The sequence below is a fragment of the Caretta caretta genome, chromosome 9 (assembly GCF_965140235.1).
Source record: "Caretta caretta isolate rCarCar2 chromosome 9, rCarCar1.hap1, whole genome shotgun sequence".
NCBI classification, from domain to species: domain Eukaryota; kingdom Metazoa; phylum Chordata; order Testudines; family Cheloniidae; genus Caretta; species Caretta caretta.
The window spans coordinates 17,187,612-17,202,999 of record NC_134214.1 but is presented as its reverse complement, the minus strand read 5'-3'; the positions used below and the strand labels follow the sequence as shown (position 1 = coordinate 17,202,999).

General features: G+C 44.0%; 2 protein-coding genes across 10 annotated transcripts in view; one reads left to right on the top strand and one right to left on the bottom strand.

Annotated features, from left to right (window-relative positions):
- The window catches only part of LRRC34 (leucine rich repeat containing 34), a 36,646-nt gene extending 33,251 nt beyond the window's left edge, over nt 1–3,395 (bottom strand). For 2 of the 6 annotated variants that reach the window (XM_048863358.1, XM_075132122.1), the window contains exon 1: nt 3,267–3,379. In XM_048863358.1, the coding sequence (XP_048719315.1) occupies nt 3,267–3,339 (73 nt within the window). In that variant the 5' untranslated portion in view covers nt 3,340–3,379. Of the gene's footprint in view, nt 1–2,463; nt 2,562–3,266 lie in introns of those variants that run through there. The other 4 variants (XM_048863359.2, XM_048863361.2, XM_048863360.2 and 1 more) reach the window with 4 other exon arrangements.
- Nucleotides 3,277–15,135, top strand: LRRIQ4 (leucine rich repeats and IQ motif containing 4). 4 transcript variants are annotated; one of them, XM_048863356.2, is made up of 7 exons: nt 3,339–3,415; nt 5,000–5,110; nt 7,141–8,265; nt 10,996–11,169; nt 12,069–12,207; nt 13,216–13,412; nt 14,666–15,135. In XM_048863356.2, exons 3-7 carry the CDS (start codon nt 7,162–7,164, stop codon nt 14,813–14,815), a joined length of 1,764 nt encoding a protein of 587 aa, XP_048719313.1. In that variant the 5' UTR covers nt 3,339–3,415; nt 5,000–5,110; nt 7,141–7,161; the 3' UTR covers nt 14,816–15,135. The 4 variants fall into 4 exon arrangements, with proteins under 4 accessions (XP_048719310.1, XP_048719313.1, XP_048719314.1 ...); XM_048863353.2 differs by lacking the exon at nt 5,000–5,110 and having other exon boundaries at nt 3,277–3,415; XM_048863357.2 differs by lacking the exons at nt 3,339–3,415; nt 5,000–5,110 and adding an exon at nt 5,120–5,588.
- Nucleotides 15,136–15,388: the final 253 nt, after the last annotated feature.

Here is a 15,388-nt window from a genome sequence, read left to right as displayed (position 1 = left end):
CGCCATGGTGCCTGCTGAAGTCATTGCAGACTGGCATGGGAAACTGTCCTACTGCAGAGGAAGAAATGAGACTGCCATCCCTAGAAAGCTTTGGGAGAGGATTGCGGAATATGAAAGTTTCATCGAGATCTCTCAGGAGGATTCAAGGGACATCCCTGTGTACATAAACAAACTGCTCTGCATGGCCTCCCTTGCCTGACTCTACAAGGAAATGAAAACTAGATAACTCTACCTCTGGTTTGATGTTCCACTACCTCTTCTAGGAGGAGTAAATTAATGAAAAGTCAATACCTGCTTCCTGCTGCACTGGGTCAGGCACCATCTGTACATTTAGTCACTGTCATGGGAACTGCATTCACACATTTACCCAAGGCTCCTTTCCCCACTCGCCCGAGCTCTGCTGCTGCCACTGACTAGACGGCGGTGGAGCCTCCAATGGGTCCTGGCTCGCAGCATAGTTGGACACCCCTGACCGCATGTCCCCCATCCTCCTCCTCACTGTTCACAGCGAGGGTCTGTCTCTCAGGCTCCTCAGCAAGTATGGCATGCAGCTTATTGTAACAGCAGCAGGTCTGTAGCTCAGCACTAGATCAACTGTTGGGTCCCCATGCCTTCTGGTATGCCTCCTGCAGTTCCTTAGCTTTCACATGTCATCGCTGCTGATTCCTGTCATACCCCTTCACCTGCATCCCCCATGTAATCTGTCACATTTTTGTGGCTGTTCCAAGCCTCAACAGCCTCTTTTCCCCACAGGCCAAGGAGATCTGATGCCTCTTGTCTATTCCAGGCAGGAATGCATCTGGAGCATGTAGCCAGCATGGTCGGTTTGGCAGTTGCACACAACAATGTGCATGCTGTGTTCACAAGCTGGGCAATCAGGAAAAGGCATTTCAAAAACATGTGAGGTTTTTAGTGAGGGTGGGTGGGTAGCTTCGGATCTCTGTAACCCCTGGGCAGCAGAGTTCACACTTCTGACCAAAGCAGTGAGTTTCAAGCATTGTGGAACAGCTGCTGGAGGACTGTTAGGGTCAATGTATCTACACTGTATTCGATCAACCACAGTACGTCCACCATGGCTTGATGCCATTTGGGCAGGTGGAGTTACTGCGTTGCTGTAACAGGGTGTTTACATACGCAGGAGACAAATTTGTATCTCATGCAAAACTAGGTTGATGCAAGGCAACTTACATCAACCTAACTTTGTAGTATAGACCAGTCCTGAGAGGCAGATACTCAGAGAGTGAAATCAAAGTTCCTCAAAATGATGTAGTGAGCTTGAGATGTGAACGTTGCAGACACACTCAAACTTTTAAAATAAGTCAATTAAAAATAACTGCAACTCTGCTGACAAATAAACAACAGAGCAATTTTCCCCTTTTGGGCTGAGGTTCAACAGTCAGCAGTTCTGATAGCAAGATTGATCCCATCTCCAAACTTGGGGGAGGGGGGGACAAAAAAATACCACCTTGGTAGAAAGACTCTAGACTTGGCACTTTTAATCAATATTCAGCATCAGGCAAATGACAGCATAATACAGATGAAAGGCAAAACAACCACTTAAGCATCCTTCGTCCAGTTTAGAGTTATATGTTGTCCTTGCATATGTACATGTTTATTCATACATTCCTGAGCACTCAAGGCAAGCCCTTGTCTTCACTAGGGGAAAAAATGGCATGTTCCTACCTCGAAGTAAAACTCTAGTGAAGACAAGGCAGTTTGGAGTTTTTACATAAATTAACAGATTGGCCTGTTAAAGGCTATGGGTCAGACCTTGAAGACAAGGCCCTAACTCACACAGGGGCTGATGCAGACAAGCCCACAGAATCAGGAACCACTCCTCTGCTCTACTGCACTGAACAAATCTTGGATGCTTGAGAGAATCTTCCCACAATGTTTACTATAGGATTGTACATATAGGGTATTTCTACACTGCAGCTGGGACAGACTCATGGACAGACTCATGGGACAGACAGGTAGACAGACTCATGCTAGTTAAGCTTGAACTAGCATGTAAAAATAGCAGCATGGTTGGCCCTGGTGGAGAGGCAGGCTAGCCACCCTAGCTAAGATCCAGGGGGTTGGGAGTGCCTGAGAGCCCAAGCCACAAAATCCACACTAGTATTTTTTGTGCGATAGCTCAAGCCTGACTAGCACAAGTCTGTCTGCCTGTGACCAGCTGCAGTGTAGACTACCCAGACATTCTTTCCTCCATGGCAAAATAACAAGCCCAAGGGTGTGAGTACTGAATTTTTTACTAAGCAAAACCAAGAGAGAGATTTCACTGTTCCAACATACTTGATCATCTTTAATCTACTTTTAAATTAGACTATACTCTTAAAGGCCTGTATCTTATATTGATATTTCCTTAAATAATAAATAATGTGTGTCAATATGCAGCAGTGGAGAATTTCAACACAAATTACATATTAACTTATGGCATAACTTTTCTAGCAATAAAGTTACCTTCAGAGGAGTGAGCTGTCATTTCACAAAAATCACACTGCTCTCTAGGTGCTCTCACTGACAACTCTGATGTCACACTACGGAGCGGGGGAAAGAGCCTAATATTAAAAAATAAATCAATTCCCCTTCTACAAACAGCCAAACACACACACCCATCTCTTCTAAAGGCTTTCCCCTTATTTCTGTTGGGCTTGTAAGAGTCGCTTGTTTGCCCATTACAAGTGGATGCTTCAAACATTAACGATATGCCTCACAGGTTTTAGTTTCAAAGAAGTTTTAAAAAAAAAAAAAAAACCAGGCGCAGCAAAGCACAGCTCACCGGGTAGGGGCCCGATCCAGCCGAGCGTGCATCGCCTTCACGGCGGATGGAGGCAGCCCCATTGTGCCCACGAGGAAGCGCTGCTGGGCCGGCAGAATGGGGCCCTGGGCTACGTGCCTGTGGGTCCTTTCCAGCCGTGCCCCACCTGGCCGGTCTCTCCCCCTACACGCAAGGGGGGCGGCAGATCCGATCACGCCCAGAGACGCCGTGGAGAATATCCTCCCCCGCCCGCTCCCGCCTTTGCTTCTGCACCCTACACGCCGGGGTCTCCCACGAAACGCGGCGGCGTGAGCCCCCCACCCCTGCGGCGTGAGCCCCCCACCCCTGCGGCGCACCGGGCCTCCTGCCCCCGTGACTCCAGGCTGGGGTCTCCCTGGCCGGCGGGCCCCTGCGCCCTGAATGCCTGGGGCTCCCCGGGGCTGGGGGGTCAGAGTCCGGGGGCTCCGGGGGCCCCGGCGGCACCCCCCCCCCAGCCCGTGGCTACCTGCGGCCGCTGCCATGGGGGTTCCCGAGCGCTGCCCCCGCCGCGAGCTCAGGTCCCCGGCCGCGGTTGCCATGGGGACAGCGACCGCACGCGCTTCTCGTGCGGCCGGAGGGTTCTCCAGTGCGCCTGCGTCCCGTCGTCCCACTCAGGTAAGGAACGACCCCCGCGGGCACTGCTAGGGAAGGCGCTGAGCGAGCCTGCCCCGGTCGAGGGTCACCCTCGCACGCCCCCACGCAGGGCGGGCTGATTCCGAGACCCAGCGGTTGCTGGCGCGGAGCCTTCCCTGTGCCAGCAAAGCCCCTCGCTTGCGAGACATGCTATGCATTAGCTTGGGGTATCCCCGGAGCGCCATGAAACTGGGGACCCCTCCCAGGAGCGCTCTGCAACGGGGTGAAACTGGCCCTGTGAATGCATTGAACTGGGGTGCTCTGCAATGCCGTGAGCTGGGGATTCCTCCCCATGAAGAACATATGGGAGCAGAGTCCCCCTACACAGCCATGAAAATACCTCTCCATACAGAGGAGTTCATTCTGAAAAGCCACAAACTTGGGGTTCTCTCCACAGGAGGATGTTTGATTGGGGTCCTCTCTGCAAAGCCACAAACTGCCTACCTCCCTCTCCCCCTCACACAAGCCTTGGAATTGGTTGAGTCTCATCCTGCGATGGCATCAATTTCTCAGAACCATGAAATTGGAGGGTTGATAGGGGTGCCCCAACAGGCTTCACTGGAAATATTCCTTTTTCTGGTGCTCTGACCCACTTTGTGTGTCCTTTTAATGGATGCCTTACATGTTGCTTAATGGAGGAATTGTTAGGAGGCAGTCCCAACCCCCTACCCCTTGGATGAAATAGCACCCTGCATAATTGCACGTTATTACTGGGCAATCTCTCTTGATGTGCCCAGGTTTGCTGGATCAGTAACCTACCCCCAGGACTTCTCCCCCCTCAAGGGAAATTCTCCAACACTGTGGAGCTGAACCATTCTGAAACCCTACATCTAGGGCTAGGCAGGAGTCTGACCCCTTGAGAGCTTCCCCCAACCTCCCATTCTTGCTCTTCCCCCGGGACACTCCCGCTCTGTTCAGGTCTCTCCCCGGATGATGGCCAAAACCGCCTGACTCAACTTTGGGCTCCCATAGGCAGGATCTACAAGAATTGGTCCAGAACCACCAGTCAATAATTGTCTTCACACAACTAGCAGGTAGCAAGGTCCTGTAACCACTGGACCATCTTCTTCACCAACCTGTGTTCTCCACCACATGTATGCTACTGGTCTGTCTCCCCCACCTAGGAAGGACTAATGACCACCACACCCAACACTCTGCAGGCCTCCAGCTGAGCTTTATAAGGAGCTCCTGCCCCTTCTGCACTGTGTCTGATGATTGACCAGGACAGGTTGGTCCCAGGCCTCCTGACATCCTTAAAGGGGCAGACCAGCCTGTTCACACAGGTGTCTGTATCGGTCCCTCTCATTTAATACATTTTTCTGCTGTCTGTCATTGTCTTAATATTACCCTTGTATACAGGACATGTGCTGCTGCCTCTCACAGGGCAGAAGCAGGGTGTATGACAGTGCACAAACTTTGGTTCTACATCAAAAATAGAAAACTATTCCAACCTGCATGTTTGGAACTATTCCAACTTATCCCAAACTGCATGGTTATGATGGCTACTGCTTTGTCTCCAAATCTGAGCTTCTTTCCCTCTCTCCCCATCTCTTTTTCCATTCATAGGAACACAAGAATCACCATACTGGATCAGATATGTGGTCCATCCAGTCCAATATCCTGCTGAGGGAGTAGCCAGCACTGGATTCTTCAGAAGAACATGCAAGAAATGCTGCAGTAGGCAGATGAGGGATAATTTGTTCCCTAAAAATTCTCCTCTTAGCCTCTAATAGTCAGAGATTGGTTTAAATCCCAAGTCATGAGATTTTATATGCCTTCCAAAACTTTTTTTTTTTTTTTAGCATTTACTATTATAATTCTGGATATTCTTGTTATAAGTGTCCAATCTCTTTTTGAATCTTGCTAATTTCTTGGCTTCAAGGGCATCCTGTGACAATGAGTTCTGCAGTCTAATTTACGGCTTGTGTGAAAAAGTATTTCCTTTTATCAGCTTTGAATTTGCTGCCTTTCAATTTCATTGATTGTTCCCTTGTTCTTGTTTTATGAGATGGGGCAACAGACATTCTGAATCCAATTTCTCTATACCACTTGTTATTTTGTATATTTTTCATTCCTCTCTCCCTTTCTGCTGATGCTTGCAAACAGCTCATCTTTGGGATTATGACATCCTTTCAAGTGAGATTATGATGTAGAGGTAAATGAGTCAGCCACCAGCCTCTTGGTTTTTCCTCCCATTGCTTTCTCTGCTGCTGCTGCTACTCTTTGAACATTGACTTGTGGGATCATGATGTCCACCCCAGTAGGTTTAAGACATCAGATGCAAGTGAGCTAATCCCCTCCTCTTCCTATTATTCCCTATTTTCCTTTATTCAGTAACATTCTGCAATCCTAGGATTTTAAATGCGTATATACATATGATTCAAATGACACGTACCTTGTCCATATTGGTCAGAAACTATAGAAGTAATAAATGTCATGTAAAATGGTGATATCATTTGTAAAACTCTGCTATTATTGAATTATTATTTAATATAGTAGTGGTCAGAGGCCTGAGCTGAGATCTGGAGGCCATTATGCTAGGGGCAGCATAATCATAAAACTATATCCAACATGGTGCCTGTTGCACAAAACCCATAGGACAACTCTCTGGTCCTGATTCAGCAAAGCATTTAAACACATCCTTAGCCTGAATGTGGATAATCCTGTTCCTATTCAGCAAAGCACATAGGCACATGCTTTAAATTAAGTGTTTTGCTGCCTTTGAGCCTATAAAGGCGTGATGCTTCTTAGGTTCATCAACTCCCATTGAAATCAAGATCATGCCCCAGTTGAGCAAAAATTCCAAAGCAATACTAGAATATGAAAATCGGGACACTTTAATGATAGAAAAGATCTAATTTCCAGGAGGTATCACTGTTTGGTGCTCCAGTAAACTGGAAACTTTGAAAAAAACACTGAATTTTGGGAGGAGAAATCCAAATTGATCTGTACTGAAAACATTTTAAGAATATGAGCACATTTCCTCTGCTGGTATAAACTTTTATAGCTCAATGGAGCTATGCTGATTTACACCAAATGAGGATCTGCCACATAAAACTTACTTCAAAAAAGGTGTTGAATTTATTTCAGAACACACTGAATGCATCCGATGAAGTGAGCTGTAGCTCACGAAAGCTTATGCTCAAATAAATTGGTTAGTCTCTAAGGTGCCACAAGTACTCCTTTTCTTTTTGCGAATACAGACTAACACGGCTGCTACTCTGAAACCTATGTAAGAACTGTTTATTCAATTTAAAATCACTTGACAATATAGGGCCAAATTCTGCTCTTGGTTACACTGGTATAAATTGCAGTAACTGCTTTAGCTTCAATGACATTACTCCAAATTTACACTGGTGTAGCTGAGAACAAAATTTGGTCCAAATAATTTTATACCTAGGACTTTCTGGCGCATTGGGCTAAATTCAGTCATGGTGTAAGCAGATGCATCTCTGTTGACTTCAGTAGCATTTCATCCACTGAATTTGGCCCTTTGTGCCTTTACCAATACACTAAGGGCCAAAAAATGCCTTTATTTTCATTCTTTCAAGCTTTGGATGTCAGTGAGTAACATCAGCTTCAGTGGTATGGGTGCATCTGAAGTCAGAATCTGCCCCTAAATATTGAACTATTTCATCCTTTGATTGTTATTTATTTAAGTGGGTTAAAGTTGGAGTATTACTGATTCCTTATTGTTTTCTCTTTAGAGTTAAAAATAAGTAGCACAGATGGTTGAGATTCAGCAGAGCCCTGATGCCATTGCAGTGAATGTTCATTTCTCAAGAGCAGATACCACAATTCTTGAGAATGACAGTTTGCAGATTTCACAGGAAACACAAGAGACTAAAGAACTAGAGGAGGATGCTCTACCTGTACACGTCACAGATCGGATATTTTTTATTGATTTAGCCAATAAGCAACAGACAACTATCCCTTTACAAATCTTTGAACTGGAAGATCTGGAAGAATTGCACTTGGAAAAAAACTTAATTGAAAACATCCCAGGTGATATCCATCGTCTTAAGAAGGTGAAAGTTCTCTATCTGAATAAGAACTACATACACAACGTATGTGAAGAACTTGGGGAGCTGAAATATCTTCAGAGCTTAGATTTAAGTAGCAATCCACTCTCTTACAGTTCGCTGCATATAATCAGCAAACTGCAGGCTCTCCGTCAGCTCAGGCTCTATGATGTAAACTTGGATGAGTTCCCAGTGGAGATCTGTAAATGCCTCCATCATGTTGAGCTGCTTGGACTCTCTGGCAATAATCTAAGGTATCTGCCTAAAGAAGTAGTGAATCTGAGACAACTTAAAGAGATCTACCTGCAAAAAAACAGATTTGAAAGCTTTCCCCTGGAGCTTTGTCACCTTCTTAACCTGGAAATACTAGATCTGGAACAAAATCGAGTGAGTTTTGTCCCAGAAGAGATTGTATCTTTAACAAACTTAGTGAAACTATTTTTAGCTTTCAATAACCTGTTATCAGTCCCTGATACATTGCATCACTGCCGGAGACTGACTGTGCTTGATTTGTCTAATAACCTCCTGCGTAGGCTCCCTCCTAGCTTCAAGCAGCTCACAGAAATGAACGAGCTTGGTCTGTCTGGTAACAACTTGGAAAAGTTTCCACGTCAGATTTGCCACTGGATGTCCCTTTGCCTCATTTATTTGAAAAACACTGGCTTGCAAATGCTACCATCTTCCTTTACCAGATTAACCTGTATCAAGATATTAGATCTCAGTGAAAATTTCTTTGATGAATTCCCTAAAGAGATTTGTGCTATGGAAAATCTGGAAATATTGTCACTGGATGACAATCAAATACGTGAGGTATTGATTTATTTATTTTTGGCGTGGGATTCTAGATACACTTCAAATTCACTAGGCTAATATGCATCTCAAATGTAATAGTATGAGCCACTTAACTCTACAACATAGGGAGATAATCATATGTACGGTCTTTTGGGGCAGGATCCATCTTTTTGTTCTGTGTTTGTACAGCACCTGGCACAATGGGGTCTTGGCCCATCACTGGTGTTCCTAGATGCTAAAATAATAAATAGTAATAATAATAATACAAGCCTGACTTCAAGGACGTGAGACTCAAGAATATGTAAGCCTCTAAGGTATGCAAACCCCAGCAATCCTTATGCCAGGCAGCACAGCCACATAGAGATGCCACTAATTGGGGAAGCAGGAAACAAAAGATTCTGTTCCTGGCTCTGCCATTGTCCAGCTGTGTGATCCTGGGCAGGTCACTTCACCTCTTTGCCTCAGTCTCTCAATCTCTAAAACAGAGCTGGTAATACTTACTTTCCTTTGCAAAGGGCTCTGAGATCTTTGGCTGGAAAGCACCACTATAACTGTTGAATATTATTTTACAGGGAAGAGGTCTACCCAATGCAGAAGCCAAAATGTTTCCAACTTCCCATACAGTGAGACTTCCTACTGTAATTTCTCTTCTCTCTTCCCAATTTAGGGACATGCCTTTTGCTGGAGTGGTCTCATCCACATTAGTCACTGGATGAGGGCAGCTGTAGAAGCAATATAATTTACCTTCCCTTTCTCATTTCTCCTCCATTGCAATTCAGAGCCAGTTTATCATGATTCAGTCTACCCTCCACCACGCAGTGGAGTTAGGTATCAGTAACCTGGCAGTTCTCACTGTCACTGCTAGCCACATTCAATGAGTGTCAATACCAAAGCTGGCCTGCAACTTAATTTTTAATCTATTCAGATAGCTACAGCTCGCTCTTCTTTAACACATGTGTACAGGATGGCATTGAGCTATCTAAGGTATTCTAATTATTCATTGTTTTCCTTTAACATTAACGGGAGTCTTGAAACTATATCCCAAGGCATCAAGAATTCTTTCACCTCTAAGTATTTGATGGCCCCAATCCTGTAATAAGGTCCTTGCAGGTACTGGGGTGCAAAACATGAGCTTCATAAAGGATGGGAGCCTAGATTGCCCAAGAATGATATGATATGGAAGAATTGTACTTCGGTGCTTTACTTGAAGGATATTTTCTTTGATGCTTGTGCAGTGTTCATTATAAGGCGGGGTGGCCAAATTTACTGACCCTGGGAGCTGCAGATGATAATCTTCAGAAGTTTGAGAACCTAGCAGGCCTGCCAGGAGTTGGGGCTTCTGCCCTGCAGCGGGGCGGTGGGGGTCTCGAGGCTTCTGCCCTGCAGGAGGTGCCTGCCAAGACTTGGGGCTTCTGCCTGGAGAGGCGTCTGCCGAGGCTCGGGGCTTCTGCCCTGCTCCTGTTGAAGCTCCTGCAGGTGCTTCCTGTGGGGCTGATGCCCCAAGACCCCACTTCCCGCTGGGTAGACGCTCCTAACCTGACCACTGCACTGTGGGGCTGAAACCCTGAGCTCCCCACACCCAGTGGAAAATGTGAGGGATGACATGGTGGGTTCCACAAGCTGCACTTTAACTATAAAAGAACTACGTGCAGCTCCCAAGAGGCGGTTTGGCCACCCCTGTTATAAGGCATTATGTACAAGCTGTGATATGAGACACTGCTATACGCTACCCAAAGGCAGCAAGGTGCTAGAATAACCCATTCTTAAAGCCATTGGAGCGGATGAGTGGCGGTAGCTTAATTAAAATTGCAGTTAATAAAACTACTGATAGTTATTATGTTCAGAACGTTTCTTTCCTAATGCTGATGTGCATGACAGCCTCACTACCCCCTGTAACCAACTGCCACTGACAAGCAGATATTCAGCCAGGAAAAAAGGAACCAATACCAAACCACTAAAAAGTGACATGGTAACCTGCTTTGAATAGCAGAGATTAGATGCTAAAAGGGCCTGGTTCCATTTATTCCTCTCTTTTTCTGAAGTAACGGTCTGATAATTGCACTTGCCTAGTATCAATAAATGTGACATACTGTTTGAAACAGAGCAGGAGGCAAGTTTACAATGGATGTACAAATTGTTAATGCTTTTAGATCCATTATCTTACTCTAGCCTAGGGGACAATTATACAGCTGAAATCTGTCAATACATGAACAACAATAATGGGTGTCTTGCTCTTAGGGCATCAAACACATTTCCCTTTTGTGATATAATGCAATCCTCCCCATCTTCTGCCAGGAGATCATGATTTGTGTTATTTTTTTTCCCTTGAAGGCTAAATTTGTGGAAGTGGTAATATATGCAAATGATCCAATTTAACATTTTAATTTACGTAAATTATCTTATAATACACAGATACTGTCAGAGGAATTGGGAAGCACAGGAACTGTTCTTACATTTCATTCTCCAGGTAGCCTCTTCTGGAAGGAACATATATGCTAAGAAATAGCCTAATTCAGATAAAGTTTACATGGAGACACCTTTCAGTCACGGAATATGGCAGGGAAATGTTGCAAAAATTTCAGCCATAATATGGCAATGTAATAGAATGTGGCCAGCATGATATTCTTCATTGATCTGTAGTAATGTGACAGAATATTTCCCAGAACTGCAAACAACAAATAACAAAACATAGCTATTTAACGGAAATAAATGTATTCTTTTAAAATGTATGTTTTGGAACATGCCTAGATACCTCCAGAGGTGACGGGACTCTCTAACTTAAAATGCCTTGGTCTGACTGGAAACAGATTCAGTGTCTTTCCAGAGGAAGTTTTTCTCCTTCAGTCATTAGAGAAATTATATCTGGGACAAGATAAAGGGATCAAATTCATGACTCTTCCAAGAGACATCAGCAAACTGCAGGTAAGAAAAAGAGGAGGGAGAGGAGCTCAATAATAACTCTGCCTGGTACCACAAAGAAGCACAGAAGAAGTAAGCTGTTTGAAGAGAATGAATCCCAATCCCACAGGCCTTCCACAAGTGCACCTTCCATGGACTTCAGTGGGATTTGGTGTACAGGGCCTGGAAACAGCAGGTGCTGAGCACATTGAAGTCCCATTTAATTCAATGGGACACAGCACCTTGCAGAACTGGGTCCATTGAGGTCTGGTAGGATTGGGTAAAACATTTGTAACAAACAGGTCTTGTTAAAGTTGATGGACCCAAGACTTAGGTATCTCTATCTATCTATATTATATATAACCTATTTCACATAGATTCTCTATTATTTCCTTCTCCTTATGTGGAATAGGTTATGTATGTTTATCTTTCTGATCCCATAAAATGTGTTGGGCCTCTACACCAGGGCTGTAGCATTGTTAAACCCATGTTTTACTGGGTGCTCAATCACCCCCAAGGCCTAGGCAATAAGCCACTTTCCAATTGCTGATGGAATTCATGTTTTCCCTTCTCTTTGCCTGCCTACAGAGCAGTCGCTATACCTTTCAAGAGGTTGCTAGCATGCAGGAGTGACAGGACCACATAGTGCATGTACATGACTATGAACCAAGGCAAAGGAAGAAAATTCTCAAGCCTTGATAGGTCATGCGGCACTTTAAAGGGACGCTCAAACTCAGAGAACACTGCTGGGTACATTTATCCAGTTATATCACACTCATTACCATAGTATCTGAGCACCTAACAATGCTATCTCCCCAGTCGTATGTTTTGCTTTTGCCGATGTTCAGTTGTGCATTGTTCAATGATCTCCCTAAGGAAACAAATCCTTTTTTAAATAGAAAATCATGCACATTTTTTTCCAGAATCTGAAAGAGCTGTACCTAGAGAACAATTGTCTGGAGTACCTGCCACCTTCCATCGGCTTGCTGAGCAACCTAGAAATAGTTGACTGTCACAACAACCTCCTTAAAGAACTCCCAGACTCCATATGTCAAGTACAAGGTGAAAAAACATCATATGCATTTGTGTCTGTAAGGGCACAAGTTTAAGCAGAGATTTCAGAGTTCAAAAGTCTTCCTCTTCTCACCCAGACACCTTTCCTGGTCCAAATGAGAGACTAGGTAGAGTAATCTGTATTATTAAAAATTCTTATTGTCTGATGATCTGTTGAAGACTTTCCCCTATTTAATAGATTTAGATGCAATATACACCATGGGAAAGTTAATGATCTGCAGATATAAGTGGCATTGTTTTTTCAAATTGGTCGATAACAAAGTAGAACAATTAACAATTCTTGCAGCTTTCTTACCAAGAAAGCATTTTGCTGCCTCACAAAACTCCACTGAGTATGAGGCACAGATGCAGTGTGTAGGTGGTGTTTATGTAACCCACACCCACTCAGTGTGGCCTTCTCTCCTCCCCTAATGATGGTTGGGCCACAAATAGAGGTCAATAAGCCTGATTTCAGCCTTGGCTAACAGACAGGTGTCTTTTAAGCTTAGAGGATCATACTTTAAGATCCCCAGCTCCCAAGTCTAGTTCTCATTGCCAGTGACCCACCTCAGGGTGTGGCATATCATTTAGAAAATGAAGCTTTCTGTTGAGTGCTTCACTCTAGTTCTTATTTTGGGGGAAAAACAATTTTGTATTCTTGCAATTACCTTGAGCCTAAGCCTAAAAACTCATAACTCAGGGCTGTGGAAGTAGAAAGGCACAACAGCAGTAACACCCTTCTTGCTGATATTTTTGTAGAAAAAAAAAATTGATCACACCATTAGAACAAACATATTGGTGTTATTGAAGTCCTGTGAAAAATCTCTCCATGTTTGGGAACTAGGCCCTTTGTACTATAGAATGAAATAATATATTGATGTACTGGGAAATATTTATATACACACAGTAAATATTTCACACCCCAGCAATACATTGTTTTATTGTAAACACACCCAGGGAAACACTCCAGATTATTATTAGTCTGTGCATTGCAGTTTTGTGATTTTATTTGTTTAGGTTTGCAAAGGTTGCTTGTTCAGAACAATCAGTTGTTCCAACTCCCAGAAAACTTGGACAATCTTCAGAAGTTGCAGCTTGTCCTGCTGGATGGGAACCCTATGACAGACCCCCCAGTTGAGGTGTGCAGCCAGGGGAACTTGGCTATCTGGGAGTATTTACGGGAAAAGAGGCATCAAAAGGCCAAGGCTACAAAGGTACAAGGCATAAGAGATCTACTACACTGCACAAACTGCATTATTAATAATCCAGTGTTTGACACAACATTCTACAGGGCATGCTATGCAAGGCCCTGAAGTATCTTAAAAATTCTGTGTCAGCTATGGTGGGGCAGTAAAGCAGCAGACACTCCATTGCACACAATGAGGTATCTATCTCATTGCCAAATGGGGAACGTGGGCTTGGCAGGGGGATGGCCACTGGGTCCATGCACAATGCAGATCCATTAAGCCAAGTCCCCGCTTGGGAAAGAAGCTATAAGCTGCAGCCTCTAGTCCCAAGACTGTAGAGCCTGGGGGCACAGAGATTCAGCCTGGAACAGCCCTAGATCAGTGATACTCAGACTGAGGCTCAGGAGCTGCAAGTGGCTCTTTAGTATGTCTCCTGCAGCTCTTTGTAGCACATATTAAAACAATGATAATTAACAACCAATCAGGATGCTTTTACTATGTTATTAACCAATTGTAGAATACTTGGTCAGTCATTTTGTTGTGAGATTCTAATTATATAATATAAATGAGAGAGAGAAAAAGAAACAATGAATTACTGTGGCTCTTTTGGGTAATGGTGATTGCTAATTTGGCTCCTGAACCACTGTGGTTTGAGTATCACTGTCCTAGATGGTTATTAGAAGCTCAGTCTACAGTACCAGTGGGCAGTAAAGTCGTTCTGCTCAAAAGATGGGGATGAGGAACAAAGGGCAGGTCCTCCCTTCCCTGATTTTCCTGTACTTCAAATTCTTCCCTTCCCACAGTTATTGTCTCTTATTTCTAACACATTGCTACCCAACATCCGAAAGGAAACAACTTCCCTTTTATGGGGCCCAATGTAGGACAATTAGCTAGGTCCAAATTGGCTGTGGGTACATGGGCTAACGTAACAGCCAAATAGGGACATCTGAAGTTGGGAAGATGACTTCTCTTCACTTGAAGTCCTTGCCTGGACCAAAGAGTTGAGAGAACAACGAGAGTGTTCCCTCCCTTAGAGAAATTTTAGTTTAATTTTAAAATAGCACATGGAAATAATCTGAAAAATATAATTTAGTTGGTTGGCAGGTCCTCTTAATTTAAATTAATTTAGTCTAATCAGGAATTTAACCCCAGTTTACTCCAGCAGACCCCAATGCATTCAGCTTTTTGCATCAATACTAGCCGACATAGTGCTCAATTCAATTGTTTGAAGTCACCCTCTTCTCCTCGAGGTAACAATATTGTTCCATCCTCTCTTTCAGATCCAGGCTTGGTGGCGTGGGCAGATGGTGCAGAAGGGGCTTGGAATTTTTGCTGAGCTTCAAAAACTGTTAAAGAAAGGAAAGAAAGATAAGAAAGGAAAAGAAAAGGGGAAAGAAAAGCCTGGCAAAGGTGCAAAGGGCAAAAAGTAGTAATTCCATATGATTTTTACATCAAACTGTTTATAGCTCTTGCACATTGGGAGGGCAGATATAGGGAGAGGCAAGAAAGTAAGGGACAGTTAATAGTAAAATGTCCAGAATACTGAACATTAGAATTAAAAAAATAACATAGGTGCTTTATGGCCAGTTTTGTGCATGTGTCAAAATGACTCCAGTTAAATGAGGTTAGACGGTAAAATAATGTATATGATTGCAAAGCACAAGGGTAATTGATTAACTGGAAGTGAATTGTATCTCTGGAGCTCTGTGCTGACTAAAAACTTTAAAATTCATGTCTTCTGTAATGAGAACGGTCTTACAGTGGTTTTGTGTTTTCATAACATCCCTACTGGGTCAGGCCAAGGTCCATCTAGGCCTGTTTCCTGTCTTCTGACAGTGACCAGTGCCAGGTAATGAACCTTCAGAGGTAATGAACAGAACAGGCAATCACAATCTATTCCCAGCTTCTGGCAAACAGAGGCTAGGGACACCCAGGGCATGTGGACACCCTGCCCATGCTGGCTAATAGCTATTGATGGACCTATCCTCCAGGAACTTATCTAG

What these genes read in the sequence shown, in the direction of transcription:
- LRRIQ4 (XM_048863353.2), top strand. Translation starts at nt 7,162, where the DNA reads ATGGTTGAGATTCAGCAGAGCCCTGATGCCATTGCAGTGAATGTTCAT. An exon ending in GAGACATCAGCAAACTGCAG is followed by an intron (nt 11,170 to 12,068) that starts GTAAGAAAAAGA and finishes ATTTTTTTCCAG; the next exon opens with AATCTGAAAGAGCTGTACCT. An exon ending in CTCCATATGTCAAGTACAAG is followed by an intron (nt 12,208 to 13,215) that starts GTGAAAAAACAT and finishes TTATTTGTTTAG; the next exon opens with GTTTGCAAAGGTTGCTTGTT.